Source organism: Epinephelus fuscoguttatus, linkage group LG4, assembly GCF_011397635.1.
Source record: "Epinephelus fuscoguttatus linkage group LG4, E.fuscoguttatus.final_Chr_v1".
Taxonomy (NCBI): Eukaryota; Metazoa; Chordata; class Actinopteri; order Perciformes; family Serranidae; genus Epinephelus; species Epinephelus fuscoguttatus.
Genome location: NC_064755.1, coordinates 23,510,431 through 23,531,961, shown reverse-complemented (window position 1 = coordinate 23,531,961; position 21,531 = coordinate 23,510,431). Strand labels below are relative to the sequence as shown.

Below are 21,531 nucleotides of genomic sequence, written 5' to 3'. Positions count from 1 at the left end.
TAATTATTAAATGTAAATATTTAGTCTAAATATTAAATCTCATTAAATCTATCTTAAGTCTAAAAATTAAATCTAAACGTTGAGTCTAAATATTAAATCTATGTGTTAAGTCTAAATATTAAATCTAAAAATTAAATCTAAATGTTGAGTCTAAATATTACGTCTAAATGTAAATATTAAATCTTTATCTAAATGTTATTTATTTAATCTTAATCTAATTGTTAAATCTAAAAATTAAATCTAAATGTTGAGTCTAAATATTACCTCTAAATGTAAATATTAAATCTTAATCTAAATGTTATTTATTCAATCTTAATCTAAATGTTAAGTCTAAATATTAAATCTAAATATTAAGTCTAAATCTAAAACAAACTTAAATCTAAATGTTAAATCACTGTGTGCAACTTTACAGTCGGTTAATTTATGTTATGTCAGCTGTATATGGACCACGAGTGACCATACAATAGAAACTTAACGATGAACTCCTTATTAACCCAATATGTTTGATATATAGTGGGGCTGCAACTAACAAGACTTCGGGTTACCTACATTTAAAGACTACTCTGTTTAATCCGATGGAACCTGAATGCATCATAACGTTCAAGTGAACTGCAGCGACACCCTGTGGTCGCGCGGGCGAACTTCTCATCAGCCGCTCATCGCTACGTGTCCCGAGGCTAGCATCAGTGGAATCTCGCTCCCTGCTTCCCGTCCTGCTACCGGAGCAGACAGCGGCACCTCGGCGGTGAAAGCAGCGGTCGTCCCATCCAGCAGCTCGGCCCAGACATGGCGGAAATCATCCAGCCGCGGCGCATGTTCCTCTGGAGCATGGCGGTCATCTACCTAGTCGCTTTCGTGTCGCTGTATGTGCAGATACCAGGTGAGACTCTTCAGCTGTCTAACTGTCTGAGTGGAAGCTAGCTAACTTCACTCACTGTGTGTGTTAGCGTGTTAGCCGGGGACTTGGCGGTGTGTCTTCCTGTGGTGGAGAAGTTTCTGTGGGCTGCGGGCACAAAGGTTTACCTGCTCCCGGCTAACTTTAGGAGCTAACAGCTGCTCAAAGACACTCATTCGCCTCTTAAAATACACACAGGCTATAATAATATATTGTACTACAGTACCCATAAACCCGTTGTTTTTATCACAGCTTTATTCTAGTAGCCCAGCCCACGCCCATGTGTCTAAGGAAATATGTTTGGGGGTACTTTTTCACAGTGTCAAGCAGATATTTCCACTGCATATTTCCACAGTGCATTTTCAGTTTATTTAAAGCTATTTCAAAAATGCATTTTCAACACTTTATACTGATTTTTTTAAACTTGGAATCTGCAGAATATATTCAATATAATGCAAATGCAGACACTAGATGCCAACAAACTATAAAGCATACTTCCCAAGTACTTTACACGCCCTTTGAAATGAATTATACTTAAATATTTATGTTTGTCTGATATCAGGGTTGCTCATTTTGCGTTCCCCTGGGACACTTTAATAAACAAACACGAACAATATTTAGTAGATAAAATGAATAAATGATGCAAAAATGAGGCCAGGTGTACACAGGGGCGTTTCAGGCATTTGAGGATATTCAGGGCTGAGCCCAAAACTCTGTCTAGACTCTAGACTCTAGACTGTAGAGGGCCAGGGAATCCTCCCCAGGCACTTCTAAAAGAAAAAAATTTAAAAAAAAATGCATGTCTAAACAAGCTCTATTTTGATGCTTTTTTAAAGAACATTGGCACCTTACTTACTTACTGGGTCAGTGGGCCATCCAACATCCTGTTGAGGGCCAGATTTGTCTCCCAGGTTGTGAGTTGAGTATCACTGACTGTACTATAGTACTGATAGGTCCACTGACATAAAGGCAGAATAAGAAAACAAGTAGATAGAATAAGTGTTTTTCATTCTATGAAGCTGCCTTTCAATATTTCTAGCTGGCTGAGGATCCTGACGATAATCTATATCAGGGATACTCACCTTGCTTTGCTTGGGAGGGCACATTTGCAAAACACTTGGAGACCAGGGCCCTTTGTTAAGAAATGGGTGTACACAACATACTGATACAGTCAGTTAAAAATAAATGTATAACTTTTTGTGTAGGCCCATGAATAAATAATAAAAAATAATAAATAAATAAATCGCAGCACATTATTTGAGAACCACTGGTCTAGAGGCCTGGGGGACCCTCCCCTGGCACTTTAAAAAATATATATATATATATTTTATATTATATTCAAAGTCCACATAGGCTAAATTCCCAGTGTGCATCATTTTATTGTCACTGTGAATTAGAAAGGGTCGGCAGGCCACCCAGCACTCTAGAGCAGGCCAGATTTGGCTCACTGGTTGTGAGTTGAGTATCACTGGTATCTACTGACGGATTTACTGACTTACACACTCATTGGCCACTTTATTAGGTACACCTTGCTAGTACCAGGTTGGACCCCTTTTGCCTTCAGAACTGCCTTAATTCTTGGTGGCACAGATTCAACAAGGTGCTGGAAACACTCTTCAGAGATTTTGGTCCATATCGACATGATAGCATCACACAGTCGCTGCAGATTTGTCGGCTGCACATCCCAAAGGTGCTCTATTGGATTGAGATCTGGTGACTGTGGAGGCCATTGGAGTACAGTGAACTCATTGTCATGTTCAAGAAACCAGTTTGAGATGAGCCTTGTGACATGGTGCGTTATCCTGCTGGAAGTAGCCATCAGAAGATGGGTACACTGTGGTCATAAAGGGATGGACACGGTCAGCAACAATACTCAGGTAGGCTGTGGTGTTTAAACCATGCTCAGTTGGTACTAAGGGGCCCAAAGTGTGCCAAGAAAATATCCCCCACACCATTACACCACCACCACCAGCCTGAACCGTTGATACAAAGCAGGATGGCTGCTTCAAGGATTGACATGTTGTTCGTTAAGAGATGGTCTTCTGCATTCTTTTGTCCCGATGTCCATCAAGCTCTTAAATAGTAGCATGTAAAGGTCATTGTTTTTGTTTTTGTTCTTCATTAGTGGCATTCAAGGCCGGGATGCTCTCAACTTTTGCACACTTCTGCACTATAAAGGCTACTGTTTCTAAATTGTCTGTATATATTTATACATTTTATTTTCTATCTTATTCCTTTGTGATCTTTTGTGATCATGCATGTGTGAGGCACTTTTTCTAGCTTCTGATTGTCTGTTGATGTCTGTTTGTATGTTCTTATGGAACTGAATGCTTTTGTGGCTGCAGCATGGGTGAACAAGCCCAGGACAAATGTCCTACTTGTGGGACAATAAAGTTTATCTTATCTTATCTTATCTTATCTTATCTTATCTTATCTTATCTTATCTTATCGTATACCTTGGTTGTTGCATTTCTATCATCTTGAACTAGTCTGGCCATTCTCCTCTGACCTCTGGCATCTACAAGGCATTTTCACCCAGAGAACTGCTGTTCACTGGATAGTTTCTCTTTTTCAGACCATCCTCTGTAAACCCTAGAGATGGTTGTGTGTGAAAATCCCAGTAGATCAGCAGTTTCTGAAATACTTAGACCAGCCTGTGTGGCACCAAAAACCATGTCACTTTCAAAGTCACTTAAATCACCTTTCTTCCCCATTCTGACGGCCAGTTTGAACTTCAGCAGGTCTTCATGACCCTGTCTACATGCCTAAATGCAGATGCTTCCATACAGTGCACAAGAAATCACTAGTAGTCACAAATAAAGTAACTCAAATGCTGTTTATGTTAATTTACATGATCACTTCCCATGTTAATGTCTTTTTCCAGGTCTCTATGGTAACAATGGGCTGTTGCCTGCCCGTTGGCAGCTGCGATACAGCGGTAAGTCTCTCTGGGAGCAGCTGCTGGCCTCTCCCACCCTGCTGTGGCTGGGACCTCAGCTCAGCCTGGACACGCACACTGCCATGGAGCTGCTGTGTCTTGTAGGTGCTGCGCTGAGCCTCGCCGCCACGCTGGTGGAGGCTTTCAGAGACAGTGTGGTGTTTTTCTGCCTTTGGGCTTTGTACCTGTCCATGTACCAGGTGAGTTTAAAGCATCAACCGGCAGTTTTCTTACACAGGTTGCTGTAGATGCTGTCACGGTGTCCCTTCTCTCACTGGCTGTGTTTGTTTGTCATTTTAGGTGGGCCAAGTTTTTCTCTACTTCCAGTGGTGAGTGATGATTTGTGTGTCTTTATATTTATTTTTCTGTAATTAACACAGTAGTGTTATTAATAACAGCTGGTTAAAGGGTTCCAAGATAGCTTTGGCAGTTTGCAGACAGATCTATGTCATCCTCAGTCCGCTGTTTGTGACATCATAGTGATATCTGTTTCTGCTGCTGTGCAACAACACTGTAAACATCAATACTAGAATGACATCCCTGGTTCTCTTATTCTCTCTGTCTCGTCACTCTTTCCATTCATTTCGCGTTCCTCTTTCCACTCATCACTGTCCAGGGACAACTTGCTTCTGGAGACGGGGTTTCTCTGTATCCTCGTCGCCCCGCTGACATTGATCAGAGGGTCACGGGGGGTCAGAGAGCACGATCGCGTGACCTTCTGGCTGATCCGCTGGCTGCTCTTCAGGCTCATGTTTGCCTCTGGTGTTGTGAAACTCACGTCCCGTTGTCCCACATGGTGGGGCCTTACAGGTGTGTGAGAGAGAGTCTGGAGGGTGGAGAGTGTTTTTGGGTCCTTTTTAAAGTGTATTATAGTGTGCAAGTGTTAAGGGTACATCCCTCACTCACTTTAACATCAGCACATTCAAATGTTAACAGTTTTGTATTTCCTTAAATTTCCTTTTCACTGTCTGTTGCACAGCTCTGACGTATCACTATGAGACTCAGTGTATCCCCACTCCGCTGGCCTGGTTTGCCCACCAGTTGCCGGTGTGGTGGCAGAAGATGAGTGTGATGGGGACCTTCGTCATTGAGATTGCTGTACCCTTGCTTTTCTTCAGCCCACTGCGCAGACTCCGGCTTGGGGCTTTTTACCTGCAGGTTGGTAGAAAGTAGGGCTGTACCTGACTCAGAATTATGGCAGTCGAATCAGATTCTGCCATTTTATAACAGTTTTCGAGGATTCATATAAAGTTTTACAGTTTGAACGGGGCTCGGGGGGCGAACTAACGATGGATCAGAAAAGTGCACTTTTTTTTTGCAGACACTCAATATCAAATAAAAGCCAGGGGCATCATGTCTGCAGCTTTCTGTACCAAAGAGTATCATGAAAGTCAAGAACGCTCACTCTGCAGCAAAACCTTGGGACCAAAGTGTGTCCTGAAGTACACTACACAGCACACTGACCAGCCAAAAAGACAAAGAACAACTGCTCGACTTGAAGCAATCTCAGTCGACTGAGGTGTCTCTGACTGACGATTCTAATCTTTGAGTTTCAAGGGGCAGCCCAAGGCTCTGAAATCTACGATTAGTAAAAATAGCGAAGGTTACATATGTATAGCATTGTGCTTTAGCAAAAAAAACTTTCCCTCCTCTGAAATAACTGCCTGCTTGTGTGCCACAGAATGAATTATTGTCTTTATTTCTTGTGTAGGTGTTGCTTCAGGTGCTCATCATTTTGACCGGCAACTACAATTTCTTCAACCTGCTGACTATCGCCCTCTGTCTGTCGCTTCTGGACGACCAGCATGTGAACTTCTGGCTACGCAAGGCAGACAAGACCAGCAACAATGGTACGACAAACTCAACTGCTGTGTACATATGCAGGATATGCTATTGTACAAAGGAAAGTCAGTATCACTGTTCCCAGGTCTTAAAGTTTAGGATTTGCTTGAATAAAAAAGAATGTATGTAATCCTCCAGATACATAACTGATAAGTAGGTTTGCACAGCTACAGGCTCAGTGTTGTGTCACTGTCAGTATTTTTGTACAGTGTACATCAGCATATTAACCCCATGTACACCCATCTACAAAATCAGTAAACAAGCTGCGATTGGAAGAAGTTTTTGATTTGTAAACCACAGACTGTATAAAAGAGATGGACGTAGCCTCTGGGTCTAAGAAGTGAAGCCACTATGGAAGCCCCTAAACCTTTATTCTTTTAATGGCCAGTAGAGGGCGACTCCACTGACTGCCAAAAGATGTCAGATGGTACAGAAATCATTGAGAAAATGAATCTACTTCTTACTTGATTTATTAGCTTGATATACATTTTCCTAGTGACTTTATGGTCTCAGCTGCTAGTTTCAAGTCTTCTTCAACACGGCATGATGTTCGTTTTGTAATTTATGGTCTCATGTAGAGTAAAATAGGCGTTAAAGCAGGGTATGCTTTGGGGCATTGCTCGTTTGTTATTGACAAGTGGCTACCATGATGACTTGTTAATCAGGATAGAGGCGTAGCAATGTGTATCCTCCACAGCTCTGCCCTCTCATCCAAATATAGTCACTTCTGGCTGGTAACGGCCAAAATGCCAAATTCAAGGCTTCAAAACAGTAGTCCACAAACCAATGGGTGATGACACGGTGGCTACGTCCGCTTCTTTTGTACAGTCTATGTTTTAAACTGAAAAACCCACCTGAATCCTGCCTACAGAGGGACACACACATTAAAGTATGTATTTAGACCTGAGTTGTTTTTCCAGTCTGCCGAAGCTAGCTTACCAGTGTATCATGATGCTCTCTCTTTGTGCTGGTCAGACTCCAAGCTGCAGTCATGGCTGTGTTACCTGGTGGAGCTGGCAGTCTGGTCCCTCTTGATCTTCGGATCAATCATATGCTTTGACCTGCAGGTGGATACAGTGAAGAAAGGCATCTCCTCCAGGACAGGTGTGTGTGTGTCTACACATTTGTGTGTATACAAACACTTGTATTTCACAGTTTTTGTTACCATGTTTTGTCCTTGCAGCTTTTACATACCACCAGTTCAACCAGTTTCTAAAGACTGTCACTATCCCCTGTATCTGGATCGGTGTCCTCTCTCTCACCTGGGAGATGGTCAAAGCCATGTTCAGGTAGGACTCTCCGTGTGTGTGTGTGTGTGTGTGTGTGTGTGTGTGTGTGTGTGTGTTTCTGTGTGTGCTTGATTATGTTGTTTTTTGCATTTCTGTGTTGCATGTTGTGTGAAAATAACATATGTAATATGTTTTTCTAGGTGTGCATGTGTCTCTGGTTTCCTGAAGAGGTTTTTTGGAACAGTCCAGTGGACTCTGTTTGCTGCCGCCACCGCTGCTATGTTCACTGTCAGTCTGGTGGGTGCCATTAGAAATGCATCATAAAGTTTATGTGTCATGCCCTCCTCACTGATCAGCAATATTTCTTCAAACCTGGTCACTATCATTTAGATCCTTTGTCCGTCTGTTCCAGGTGCCGTTCACTTACATAGAGTATGATTCCAATGCCAGGTTGTGGCCGGGAGTGCGTCGTGCCTATGAGCTGTCGGATCGCTTCCAGCTGGCCAACTCATACGGCCTGTTCAGAAGGATGACTGGGGTCGGTGGGCGGCCAGAGGTCGTCATCGAGGGGAGCAACGATGGAGTCTCGTGGACGGTGAGAGAAAAAAGTTATCATGGACGATGGTTTAAACAGGATCTGCCCTGCTATATTTTATTTAAATGTGCTGTATAAGATGCTCCCTGTTTGCACAGTCTCTAACTGTACAATAATACCGTGGAGACAGTAATGAACAATTTCATTATAATTTTGCAGAGTGACTGTCCTGACACGCTGTAATTTATTCCTATTTGTTTTCTTCTTTTAGGAGATTGAGTTTATGTATAAACCAGGCAACATGAGTGCATCTCCTGCCGTGGTGATGCCTCACCAGCCCAGGTTAGACTGGCAAATGTGGTTCGCAGCCCTTGGGGCTCACACACAGGCGCCATGGTTCACCAGCCTCATGTACAGACTGCTGCAGGGCAAAAGAGATGGTAAGAACCCTCAGTGCTACAGTTCACTTTGTTGCTGTGTTTTATTTCACTATTTTATCTGCTTAAATTGCAATTAAATACGGAATCAAGTGGGGCAGAAAATAACCTCTGCACTGCTTTTTATTGGTTGAAACTTTAAAGGATGTTTCACTTCTCAACACACACAAACAATAAAGTGAGAGCAGTTGCTTTTCCATTGTCAGCTTATTGAAAAGACCCTCTGTGACGTCACTGACTGAGCGATAAAAAGATAATTCAGCCCTGGGATCACTGGGTTATACTATTTTCTGGTCAGGAACTATTTAAATGGCTGTTTCTCACTGTTTGTACTAATAAAGCCGTGTGTGTAGAATCTGAAACATCTTTGGTGCCCCCTAGTGGTACCATTCAGAAAGACACCAATGCATGCACTGCTGTGCTGCTTTTACTCATTGAAAACACAGTAAGAGTTTACAGTAATTATAGGGCTGTATCAAATGCTTTGAAGCGTCATTCATAAAGTTGACATTCAAGTCTGTTTATTCTGTTTAAACCTATTATTTCTGCCCAGTTGTTAGTAGTAAACTATTTGTAGAATTCAAATCCAGTGGTGGCTGCATGGGTCTGTTTTCAACTCATGTGATCCAAATATTTCAATAACCTAATAGTGTTGTTGAAAAGTTAAAATTTATCAAAAAAAAATGTAGATGTAATCATCTTTAAAATTCACAACATGTTTTTGTCTGACAAAACGTTCTGCTTCAATCCATATTTGTTAGCATTAAGCCTTTTAAAGACAACTTTTTCAGTGTGGTTGTTGGTCACTGTTTGCTCTCCCACAAAGGGAGGCACTCACCTTACATTTATATAACCAACAATAAAAAAATTCTAACACTGTTATAGTAAAAACACTAACTTGTATAATCCCACGAATCACTTAATTCAAACTGAGGATGTTTGAGGGTTTTTTGTTGTTGTTTTTAGGGTGATGATGTTATAATAAATGATGGCAGATATTGAAAGCTTCATTCAAAAACCTCAGTGGAACTTTTTAATGTATAAAATGTTCAGCCAATCTTGTCACAATTTAGGACCGGGCTACAGATCCTGAAATGTTTCAACCTGTAAAGCACAGTGCAGAAAATGTTCTGTTCCCTCAATGATTCAGTGTTAAATTGTTATTGAGAAGAAGGCAATGTTTTTGTTGTTGTTGTTTAAGGACAAGCAGATCTCTGAAAGCTTTGTTTTATATTCTGCAGTGATAGAGCTGATCCAGACCGATGTGTCACAGTATCCGTTCCACAAGCAGCCCCCTGCCTACCTGCGAGCCCACCGCTACAGATACTGGTTTACTGAACCGAAGCCTGACGGGTCAGTGCTCTCTTTCTCTGTCTCAATGTGTTCACAGACACTGAAGATGTCAGAATATTCTTGGCTTTGAGACAACATGTGCACTGAAAGATAATCACTCAGTATTTATTCAGTAACTCAATAAACAGCTGTTATCATTCATTCATTCATTCATTCATTTTATGTAACCACTTATCCTGTTAGGGGCCATGGGGGGCTGTAACCTATCCCAGCTGACACTGGGTGAGAGGTGGGGTACACCCTGGACAGGTCACCAGACTATCACAGGGCTGACACATAGAGACAGACAACCATTCACGCTCACATTCACACCTACGGACAATTTAGAGTCACCAACTAACCTGCATGTCTTTGGACTGTGGGAGCAAGCCGGAGCACCTGGAGAAAACCCACACTGACGCAGGGTGAACATGCAAACTCCGCAACTTGTTACATTTTCATCAGTTTTTTCACCATTTTAAAAATGCATTTTAGTTAAGCAAGTTTAGGTGGGCATTTTGAAGTCCTGTGCAAATATACGTCCTTAAAACATCAGGATATTTACTGTTCGGCTGGTCTTTGTTGGCAGTTCCTTCCCAGAGCGGTGGTGGAGGAGGGTCTATGATGAGGAATTCTATCCCATAGTGCACCTGGGCAACACCTTCCTGGAGAGCATGCTCACCCAGTATGGACTCAAGGTACATTTATTTCAAAAACATGTCATTAGAAATAATGGAAAACAAGAGGATACATGATATCACAGCAGAGTGTGTGATCCACTTTTGAAATACTAATAATATTTAATAGTGATAGGTATAATTGTTGTCTAAAATGTGTATCTTCTGTTATTGTTTTGGTGTGTGCTCTGCTTGTTGTAGTTGGAGAGTTTGGTATGGAGGATTTATGTCCTGTACCAGAAAATTTTAATAAGTTTCAATGAACAGAAGAAGGGTGTGCATAGGAAATGTCCCTTTTCATTCTTTAATCTACTGAATATTGATTAATATTCATCTTTCATTATCTGTAGGACAAATTGCCTTCACGTCGCATCTCCAACACCACTGTTGCCCAGGCGGTGAGGTGGGTGCGCTCTCAGGTCAAAGGTGTTCCTCCCCACGTACTAATCTGGACCCTCATTGCCTGTAGCGCCGCCGTGTGTCTGCTCCAGGGATTGCAGAACAGGCACAAACACAGAGAAAGGACCCCAAACCCTCATAATGCGGCTGAGAAGGATCACACAGAAAATCAGCCTGACGAGTCTTTAGACCATGATGGGAAGTTAGATAAAGAGCAGGCAGTGGATGAAGAGGTAGAGGAGGAGGGGGATGGAGAGGGAGAGGACAGTGAGGATGAGGTGGAGGAGGGTGAAGGAGAGGAGAAAGAGACTGTTGGTGACGAGGAGGAGGACTAGGCACAAGAGGAGGATTTGTACAGAGTACAGTTTTGAAAAGTTGCAGGTAAACCCGTAGCAGACTGTTTTCACCACCTGCCTTCATAAAGTGTTTCCACAATGACCAAAGACGTTTGTATATCTGTAATTCCTGATCAGACAATCATGGAAAAATCGGTCTTTGCCTTCTCCCACCTACACCTTACTGCAGTACATGTTTCATATGACAGTTGCCTACATCAGAAACCAACAGCTTAAAGGTACACTATGCAGGATTTACCAAAAAAGACAAACTAAACAAAACAGTATGTCGACTCATGCAAAAGTAATCCCTCTCAATCATCACTTACGACCCACTAGCAGTGTTTGGCAGTGTCTGTATCTGCAGAGAACCTGCCCTTCGCCTTTATTTTCTTTATTCCTCTTACTTTGGTTTGGTCGGGACGTTTCTTGGTGTCAGCCTTTGGGTAGTGGTGTGCAGCCCCCAGTCAACAACGGCACAAGATTGGGACGCTACTAAAACAAAGCGACCAGGTCACACTGCTGTCTCCACCTCTCTCCTCTGCTCTGTGGAGGCAAGCTGCAGGTCTGTGTTGCTGTTTAATCGAGGGCGAGGTTGAACCACACGCACAGAGCAGAGCAGAGAAGTCAAGCAGACATTCACACTCCAAACATTCGGAGTGAAATCTGGTCACGCAGATCAAATCATGTTTAAAAAAAAATAGAGAGTTCTGCCCATTACGAGAGTAAATATGTTACACTGTGTGCCCTGTTTGTGTTGTGCGCTGTTGCACTTGTGCGTAAATACAGGTGAGTGTGTGTGTGTGTGTGTGTGTGTGTGTGTGTGTGTGTGTGTGTCTGTCTGTGTGTGTGCTTGTAGTATTTTATTTTTGTTACTGTGGTCTCTTGGCTCTTACTGTATGTACTGAACTAAAACATTTCTGCACTTTCTTTTTTCATGCGTCTTTTGTTTCTGTCGATGTTAGAAATGAAACTTCACACAGTTTGGTGTAGAAAATTTTTAAAATGTTTTTTTAAAATCACATATTAAAGTACAATAAAATAGAAATGCTTCTCTGTCAATTCTTATCTGAAAAGGTGTAACAATCATGATTCATATGTCGTTTTGATAGCTTGAATTGTCAATATACAATCAGTATAATAATTAATATGTGCGTACAGGAGATAGTAAATCCAGCTTTAGTGTTATTATAAAGCACCAACACAAATCATTCTGAGGTACTCAACATCATGTAATCACTCTCTGTGTCTTTATAGTGTTGCTGCTGAATTCAGTGTCTGTTTCACCACTTCAGTATTCCAGGACAGTACTTGTCAATGAGAGACTGGTAGTACGGCTTCAGCTTGTCCAAGTCAGGCAGCTCGGAGGTCTTTGTGTACAGGTCAAATTTGCTGTGGATAGGACGGAAGATGCAGCGTCAGGTTCAAAGCAGTGAGCAGGATAAATAACATGCACGTGAGAGAGGAAGATGCTCACTTGAACTCTCGGACCCAGGGCAGCATGCGCAGGTCTTTGTCGTTGCACAGGTGCATGTAGTCATCGTGGGAGTGCCAGGGGTAGAATGAGTGGAAGCGAATCATGTACAAGCCCTGAGGAGAGACACGAAACGAGTAGAGCCATAACTGTGAGCACTGCAGGTAAGGAGAGAGCATAATGGCGCCTTTTTTGCTTTGCAAATATAACAGTCATTTAATAATGATTTTCTGACCTCCTCTGGGATGGAGCTGTTGTTGAACTTCATGACTCTGTAGAGATACTCTGAAGATGACAACGCAAGAGTTTAGCCGCAGTATCGTAGATAACAAGGCACTTAAATGGCAGTAAACATTTGCTTCTTTTAGAAGTTATAGTGGATGATTGTGTGTGGCTGAACATGATGCCATCTCTTACCATCATGACCCCAGGACATGAAGACGTTGTCGAGCCCACAGTTTGATTCATAGATGCCGTACTCAGTGCTAAAGATGGGGAAAAAGTCATTATATAACCAGATAAATTCCCATTACATTAGCCAAATAGCCTATAGGTGTCAATAATGTTAGTACTGAAATAAACAGCAATGTTAGAGCAGGGGACTTTTATTAAAACTGATGAATTATGGACTAAAACATATTTGGGACAGGTAATTTTAAAGGTCCAGTGTGTAGGATTTAGGGGGATATATTGCCAGAAATTTAATACAAGTGTTTTCTTTAGTGTGTAATCACCTGAAATTAAGAATTGTTATGTTTTTGTTACCTAAAATTAGCCGTTTATAGCTACATAGGGAGCAGGACCTCGTCCAAAGAGTCCGCCATGGATGGACAAACCAAACACTGGCTCTAGATAGGGCCATTCGCCTTTTTAATGTTGGCATCGGAGAAACACTGATTTGTAATGTGAAACTGCTTTATTCTGTGCTTTTTTACTGGATTAAATCACCTGGTTCATTTGTTTTAGAGAGGAAGAGACGTCTGCAGATAATTTAGGTCCCTGTAAAACCTCCTGAACAATGAACAATGAAGGAATCCTAAGCACAAGTTCATGCTTGGCTCACTGAAGTTTAATTTCAACTAGTTGCAATCTGAAATCCTCACCCCTAGATGCTACTAAATCCTACACACTGCTCCTTTAACAGAATGTTTTGAAGGCAAACAGACTTAGCAGTAGTAGTGGTAGTAGAAGTAGTAGTAGTATGTTAGCAGTACGATAATACCAACTTGTAGCTGGGGTTTTTATCATCTGGATTATTCAGGAAGGTATTGTCTCTGAACACAATGGAGTTTTGAAACTTGCAACCCACTGGGAAGGTGTCTCCCACTACAGCCCACTGCAGAGCACATATTGAAAAAGTTTGATATCAGACAGGGTAACTGCAGGTCATTGATGGCTTTAAATTCAATTTTATAAATATTAGACTTTAAAAATCTTTAAATAGTCTTAAAGTTGATCAATTTTGTCTATCCGCTATTTTTTTGGTATATGTACTTGTACCATTTAAAGAGCTTATTAGCTGAGATTCGACAATTCAACCATTTTGCTTTATTCTGTAGATGTTTAACATTATCTAAAGTTTAATGCACTGCTATTCCTATTTGTCCAAATAAACCAGTTCCTATTTCTTCACAGAGGTAAATGGGAAGCCAGTGTGCTTGGTAGGCTCACAGCACCTTTCAGTGCTCAAGGAATATATTCAGCACCACTGTCAAACTCAATATGGCGGAAAATACAACGAATTGCAAGGATAACTACGAACAGAGAAGATGTATTAATTACTGGCAGGTTTAAGGAAACATACGTCTGGTTTTAGTTTTAGCCGAGAGATCTGACGGCCGTCATCTCAGGCTGTTCATCATTTGTTTTAAAAATGGATTCTTCATTGATTTGTTAATGTTTTCAGGATGTAAGCTACCTGTAACTTTACTTCTACAAATCTGAAAGCTTTGTTCTTTGCAGGTTATTTTGTAGTGCTTTTACTAGTATGATCCATTTGTGTATGTTTCCATAGTGTAGAGGTTATCATGTCTGCTTTACATGCAGAAGGTCCTGGGTTCAAAACCCAGTGGAACCAATACTTTAGGGGCTACAGTAACTCAAATCCATAAGGGATTAATAAAGTATATAAAATTTAAAAAAAAAAATTGAGATCAGACTGAGCTTTATGTAGCCCATGAACTAAAATGAGTTTGACACCCCGAATCTACAGCATAGTATGATTCATAAACAAAATAATTTTGTTGAACAATTAACTCAATCTATGCAGCATAGGTTGAGTGAGTAGTTCAAGTTCAACTAAGTTATTCTGAGAACTTGTCGTGAATCGTCACATATACTCCATGGATAAATATCTACACACAAAGTGAAACAGTTGAAGTGATCTCTACTAATAAGCTGTTGAAATATTACAAATACTCTATAAAATTATCTGTATCTGTAAATACAGTGTTACCTTTTTTGTCAAAATGAGTCAAGCTCTTTTGCTTGAAAGCAGCACTGGGCAATATGAGGATATTACACTGATATTGTGACATGAGACTAGATATCGTCTTAGATTTTGGATATTGTAATACTGTAAATGTTGTCTTTTCCTGGTTTTAAAAGCTTCATTACAGTAAAATGATGTCATTTTCTGAGCTTATCAGACTGTTCTAGTATTTGTCTTTACCCACTTAGTCATTATATCCACATTACTGATGATTATTTATCAAAAAATCTCATGTAAATATTTTGTGAAAGCACCAACAGTCAACCCTACGATATTGTCACAATATCAATATGGAGATATTTGGTCAAAAATATTATTATGTTTCAATTTCTACATATTGCCCAGCCCTATGTGAAAGACCACATATAAAACTGCCACTGAACCTAACACAGCACTTTCTTTTTATGTTGCAGTTGCAGTTACCTGATGGCAAAATGTAGATTAAACCTGCTCATCTAATGATCATATTCTGCACAGGACCATATATATATATATATATATATATAAAATATATATTATATTATTATTATTATTATTATTATTATTATTATTATTATTATTATTATTATTATTATCATCATATTCTGCACAGGACCATATATATATATATATATATATATATGGTCCTGTGCAGAATATGATCATTAGATGAGCAGGTTTAATATATATATATATATATATATATATACACTACTTACCTTTATACTTACTGGCAGTGCTTGAAAAAGAAAAAAGATGATTTGTCCAAAGATCAGTCTTAAATTTGGTTAAAAATCATCTTGAAAAGGTCAAGAACAAACAAACAAAAAACAAACATTAAGTGAATGATACCTGTATATAGTATTAAATAAAAAATGTAAGTTGTTATTGTAATCATGATTACGACTTATCAAAACACAGGTTAAGCATGCCTTATATAAAGAGACAAGAGGACTGAAGAGGGGTCTTAAATATCAATGAGAGTATTGGAAACACAAAAACACCCTAAAAAGTCAAAATTAAAACCTTAGTTTGAGGGAAAGCAAATTTGAAAATGTGACCCTGAAGTAGAAAGTGAGCTCATATTCCTCAGCATTGATGTTCAGAGTTTAGGCTGTGATAACTGTGATACCAGACCATGTTTCCTACCTGGGGTTCGTCCCAAAGAGCCATCATCTTCCCAACATCATGGATCAGACCCACCAACTGGAACCAGTCTTGGGAGGGAACACAGATATGTATTTGTGTGTAACTGTACACAGTGTATGTGTTTCTGTCTCTCTCCCTCTCCCTGCATGGTACCTTTGTCTGGGTGTGCTTGGCGGATGCCCTCAGCCGTCTGGAAGGCGTGGAAGGAGTTGGGGAAGTCCACATCAGGATCGGACTCATCCACCAGCTGGTCTAGAGACATGATTGCATCCATCATGGTCATCTGAGTGTGGTTGCAGCCGCTCCATTCAGAATGCTGTAGCAAGGTAAGAGTCACAGGGTTATGGCAAAGGGAAAAAAAATACTTTTTCAAAATACTGCTTTCTGCTGAATTTTCAGGGACAGAAAGATCAGGTTTGTCTGCATTTAATCTCAAATTATCGGTCATGGGAAGTGTCTGTAGCTGGGTCAGGTAAATGAAACAGGGAAGTGTCTCATTGTAACCTTTGGAAGAAGTCAAAAAGAGGTTAATCAAACACTTAGTCTAGATAGAACATCTATTGGCCCCGAGCATTTGACTTAAAACTTGGAACTGGATGACATTTGTTTGCTCAGTCTGACAGGATCACTCGGTCGCACAGAGCAAAACAAAATCCTCAAAATCAGTGCAGGACAAATTACATAAAACAGCATTACTGATTCTTGTCATGGAGGAAAAAAACATTTTGATGCACCATCACATTTAATTCCTTAATATCTCAATAAAAAGGCTTTTTACTTTGTGTTTTTGTTCCTGATTTACTCACCTTTTGTTTCACAAACTCCAGCGTCTGATTGGTGTGCATCAAGTCGTATGTTTTGAACACACGGTCAATTAGACTTCCACTCTGAAACACACACACAAACACACACACACACACACACACACTGTTGAGTGACTCAACATGAAACCTTTCATGGCAGGAATGTATTTCTGCGACAACCTCTATGGTTTAAAGTATAAAAATAATGACACGTCTGACTACACCCACCTTCAGCATAAAAGAATGAGAACATTTTAGCTGCTACATGGCAACAAATGTAGTTTTTTTGTTTTTTAAATTCTGGTAACATTCACACTGACCCACCTCTGCAATGTTTAACTAGCAATATATCCCTTAAAGCTGCACAATGTAAGGTAACTACATGGAGCAAAAACAAAAGAATTGACGTGCTCGACTCACCGTTTGAAAAATCACAGGGTGCCGACCCAAAACTCACAAACTAAATAAATCCAAATGTCAGCACTCACAAATATCATATATATCAGTCTTTTAATAATGCACAGCAGTATCACAAACGGACGCGTTTCAGCACTTGGCTTTCCTCAGCATTAATGCACAAAGTGGGTATAGCCCACATATCTAACAGCCAGACGCCGTTTACACGTTGCCGGCTATTTTCATAAACGGACATTTCACTGTCTCCGTTTTCAAAAAGATCTTCGTTTACACTTAACCGTGTATATATACACAAGAGCATGCCAAACCTGTAGGTGGCAGTGTAACGAGAAGCTCAAGCCTTCCATGTATCCATTGTCACCATAGCAACACAGGTCGCACTTTTTACACAGGCTCAAGTTCCGGCACATACTGTGACGTTGGCTGCCTATAACTCCGTTTATCTCCGTTTATCTCAGTTTACATGCAAACGCGCAACCGGAGTTTTCCAAAATCTCCACTCTGGCCGGAGTTTTTAGAAAGACTCGTTTTCAGAGGAGAAATCTCCGTTTGCGTGTAAACGAAGGGCACAAACGAAGGAAGATGTCTCCGTTTATCAAAATCACTGTGTACATGTAAATGGCCTCCCAGGACCGTGCTGAATCACTCCAGCTGGCATGAATCAGTCAATCAACCAATTGGACCCAAAGATCCACAGAACAAGACATAAATAGGCCGTTTACACATACACGGTGATTTTGATAAACGGAGACATCTTCCTTCGTTTGTGCCCTTCGCTTACACGCAAACGGAAATTTCTCCTCTGAAAACGAGTCTTTCTAAAAACTCCGGCCAGAGTGGAGATTTTGGAAAACTCCGGTTGCGTGTTTGCATGTAAACTGAGATAAACGGAGTTATAGGCAGCCGACGTCACAGTATGCGCCTTAACTTGCACCTGTGTCAAAAGTGCGACCTATGTTGCTATGGTGACAATGGATACATGGAAGGCTTGAGCTTCTCGTTACACCGCCACCTACAGGTTTGGCGTGCTCTTGTGTGTATATATACACAGGTAAGTGTAAACGAAGATCTTTTTGAAAACGGAGACGGTGAAATGTCCGTTTATGAAAATAGCCAGCAACGTGTAAACGGCCTCAAAGACAATACAAAGAGTGGCCAATAGGTATGCTGAGCCTACAATCCAATTAAATTAAAATTAAAATTAAAATAATCAGATGACTATCCTTAGTACGTCAAAAACTATCTCAACAGTGACTGATCAAAAAAAAAAAAATTGAACAAATCAAGTATAAATACATATGTAAACATCCAGATACAAACAAAATAATGACATGAAAAAAAGTGTAATTCCTCTAAAGGTAAATCTTATATAATGGCTATATCAGCCAAACAAGCAATAATCACAATACAATGATCAAACAATACCAGTAAACAATTAAATAAGTATCCTATAATAGGATACTTCCTATTACACACATGCTCAGTGAAAATGACAGATTACAGATTAAGTTCCTGTGTCAGCCAAAAGTACTGGTTCACCAATTTCTGCTTTACTTACTAATAGATGGACTCAGAAATGTTTTAAAAACAACATGTTTTTTTTTTTATGCACACTGTTCAAACAACATGTCTAAGTAAATCACAGGTCTACAAGGTAAATAAGGGATAATATTCTGCTGATTAAAACAGACACAGCATCCCTGCTCTACCCCTCTTATTATGTCTGAGAGAAGTGGGAGAAGTAATCATAGATCACCTCCTGAGATGCAGTGTCTCTGATACTTACTGCATTTAATTGCAAGTCAAATTCCTTCCTCGTTTTCCCATCTCATTAGCAGATAATAAGTTACACTTCCCTCTCAGACAGAGTCTCAAACCCAAGTTAACAGTTGTATCCTTTTAAAAACACTTTAAATTTGTATGCTCTTTTTTGGCCAGTAGTGTTTTCTCATATCTGTAACTTTTCCATGATTGTAATAGTGTGTTCCTCATCACTGAATTCACCACTCTGGCCATGAATGAATGCAGCATTAAATAAATGAGTCAATAAGGACCTTTGAATGCTTACCTCAAAGTTTCTGTAGTCTTCTTTCTCTTTGGTTGCATTCTTCTCCAAATTTGGCCGATACGCCAGAGACGGGTCTGGACCCTGCATGTGAAATAACAGAAAGTGCATGCAACATTTTCAAGTTTAAAAAAGCTAAAATACAAATGTGCTTTCAAAAGGAAATTAAGTATTTAAAGTGTTTGAAATAGATGAGAAGGTTAAAATGATCAAATTGAAAGCAAAGCATTGGTATGTACTGAAGCCACACATACGATGTTGATGACACTCATGGCTTCAGTCTGTGTTGTGGTGTGACGTTCCTCCTGCCTGTATATATCCTGTCGGTTTAAACTGTAATGCCTTCAACCTCCACTCCAAGCCAACATAAAGTGTACACCAATGTCCAGTCACATTTTAACCTAATGGGGTACGCTGTGTTGAACTTTGTACGTGTATGTTTGTGTGTTGATCCTGGAAAGAGTTTTTCAGTAGTCAGCAGGTTATGTGTTTGGCCTGATGTAGGATGACTCAGTTGTTTTTTGTTCCACAGTCAAGTCACTTATTTTATCTCCTTCAAGGAGGTGATGTTTTTGGCTTGGTTTGTTTGTTTGTCAGCAGGATTAGGGAACACTGCTGGCCCAATTTTCATGAAACTTGTGGAGGTGTGGTGGAAGGGGGACGCACAGGCAGGAGGAAAGAACATATTAAATTTTAAAGCGGATCTGAATCACAGGGTTGATGCACAATTACCAATTACTTTTCACTTTTGTCTTGGTGGAGGTCTGTGCTGCCCTAGGGAACCTTTACCTTACCATATAATTGATTTATTAATTTAAAAAAAAAGCACATTTACATAAATGTACAGACCTATTTTATCATATCAAAACCTGCATGCTTGTCTCATAAAGTGTATATGGTACATCTGTCATCTATACCATGCGCACACAAAAAGAAAATCACACACAAATAAAAACAGCTAAACCAAATAAGCTTCCATTGCTCCCACATTATTTGTGGGTGTTGACATTATATAACACAACGTATAACATGTAACAGGATCTGACCAGCTCCTGACTTCTCAGTATCAAATGTCCTTGCTCATGTTAATCAGATTGAACACACAGACCTCCACAGTGGTTGTGAATGATTAGGAGGAATCTCTTCTGTTTGTTGTACCAGAGGTGAAGGTGACCAAAGTGTCGACCCAGGACACACAGCTTTTTGGTTTCTGCCAGATGTTGCCACTAAGTGCCCTATTTTGCATCAGTTCCAGCAGCTATCAGAGGGGTGTACCACGAAGCAAGATGAGTGAGTCGATGAGGTATCTTGGGTCCAAAGCCAGGGCTTTCAATCCTATGAACGTGGCTCTCTTTTATGGTAAGTTACGCTGCAGACAAACCCAGTCGAGACCAGTTTTTGTTCTGAATTTTGGCCTGAAGTCGGCTAAAAAGCACCTTTTACTGCTCCTTTGAGTAAAGTCACTCTATAATCACTGTGCATATATAAGCAATACAGATTGACAGCTCAGGGAATATGTTATAAATGCAATTTATCGAACTTGCTGAGCCGTAACATTACATAAATGCCACCAAACAAAGCTGTGCAATTACAGTAGTGCTTACTGTATGCATAGCTCTTATTTATTTTATTTTATTTTTTACACAGGAACCTACAGTACATCAGTGATGAAGAAAATATGTGCATGTGTTTAGTTTTAGTCACAAGGTTGTTCTTGCTCTTACTGAACTACTGAATGTGTCTGTAGTTTTCTTTGGTCCATTGGAGCCCTGTACTACGAAGCCAGTTCAACTTACCCAGGATATCTTCTCGTTATCGGGTTTGCCGCCCTCTGGCCGTTAGCATGTTAACTAGCTCTCCCTAACAAGTACCATAATATATACACATATGCAATACACACACACACAAACACACACACACACATATATCTCCACAAATGATGTAATAGGCCGACATAAAACGGGAAAACACATTCTGACACACACAAACCCACATGCATACAGATACACAACAAAATATGTAGGTGAGTGGGCAAAACAACTAACAGCATAAAACTTTAGGTAAATAAATGATAATATCAATGGTTATAATAATTGCAATAGCCATGAAAGGAAATATGCATATACTATACATATATACAGTATTAATATACATATACTATAATACGTTTTTAATATTCTTCGAAACGAAACCGTTTAGCGCGTTATTAGTTATAGCAAGTCCATAACCACCTTCATGGCACCCGTTATCTCTGACTGAGACTTCAGGGTTTGTCGAGCCAGCTCTGGCAAAGACAGCCTGTCTCCGTCGTGGTACAGTCCTCTGGTGTCCCTCTCATACCGTGTCCACACCGTGTCCTACCTGGATGCGACGCGAGGGAGCGTCAGCAGTTTGATTGCATTGTTTCCCATTGGACTGTCCATACTGCCCGCGAGCGACGCTGCGCGACGTCGCGCGATATCGCGCGCCGTTTAGAGCGAACTTTTGTCGGTCGCCCCGTTTCTCTTTTATACCTGTTGCTCGAAGTGAAAGCG

General features: G+C 40.4%; 2 protein-coding genes and 1 non-coding gene across 4 annotated transcripts; 2 read left to right on the top strand and 1 right to left on the bottom strand.

Annotated features, from left to right (window-relative positions):
* The first annotated feature begins 647 nt into the window (after nt 1-647).
* lmf2a (lipase maturation factor 2a) lies at nt 648-11,574 on the top strand. Of its 2 annotated transcripts, none has more exons than XM_049574752.1 (14): nt 648-880; nt 3,780-4,033; nt 4,134-4,162; nt 4,450-4,643; nt 4,813-4,991; nt 5,545-5,683; nt 6,651-6,779; nt 6,859-6,964; nt 7,105-7,201; nt 7,317-7,499; nt 7,711-7,879; nt 9,118-9,229; nt 9,795-9,906; nt 10,236-11,574. In XM_049574752.1, the coding sequence occupies exons 1-14, from the start codon at nt 787-789 to the stop codon at nt 10,617-10,619; spliced, it is 2,181 nt and encodes a 726-aa protein (XP_049430709.1). In that variant the 5' UTR covers nt 648-786; the 3' UTR covers nt 10,620-11,574. The 2 variants fall into 2 exon arrangements, with proteins under 2 accessions (XP_049430709.1, XP_049430710.1); XM_049574753.1 differs by having other exon boundaries at nt 9,798-9,906; nt 10,236-11,572.
* Nucleotides 11,575-11,602: 28 nt separating this feature from the next.
* On the bottom strand, nt 11,603-19,386 carry miox (myo-inositol oxygenase). Its single transcript, XM_049574754.1, has 10 exons — nt 19,252-19,386; nt 19,001-19,081; nt 16,519-16,599; nt 15,866-16,028; nt 15,713-15,780; nt 13,320-13,429; nt 12,511-12,578; nt 12,329-12,378; nt 12,097-12,209; nt 11,603-12,011 (listed from the first exon to the last, which is right to left on the bottom strand). The coding sequence occupies exons 1-10, from the start codon at nt 19,267-19,269 to the stop codon at nt 11,903-11,905; spliced, it is 861 nt and encodes a 286-aa protein (XP_049430711.1). The 5' UTR covers nt 19,270-19,386; the 3' UTR covers nt 11,603-11,902.
* On the top strand, nt 14,098-14,170 carry trnav-uac (transfer RNA valine (anticodon UAC)). The gene has a single exon. It is a non-coding gene; the product is annotated as a tRNA-Val (tRNA).
* Nucleotides 19,387-21,531: the final 2,145 nt, after the last annotated feature.

Coding starts and splice junctions, on each gene's coding strand:
- lmf2a (XM_049574752.1), top strand. CDS start 787: ATGGCGGAAATCATCCAGCCGCGGCGCATGTTCCTCTGGAGCATGGCG. Junction 4,163..4,449: donor GTTTTTCTCTACTTCCAGTG/GTGAGTGATGAT, acceptor ATCACTGTCCAG/GGACAACTTGCTTCTGGAGA. Junction 4,992..5,544: donor TTGGGGCTTTTTACCTGCAG/GTTGGTAGAAAG, acceptor TTTCTTGTGTAG/GTGTTGCTTCAGGTGCTCAT.
- miox (XM_049574754.1), bottom strand. Junction 16,600..19,000: donor AAGACTACAGAAACTTTGAG/GTAAGCATTCAA, acceptor TGTGTGTTTCAG/AGTGGAAGTCTAATTGACCG. Junction 12,579..13,319: donor GATAAAAACCCCAGCTACAA/GTTGGTATTATC, acceptor CCCCATCTTTAG/CACTGAGTACGGCATCTATG.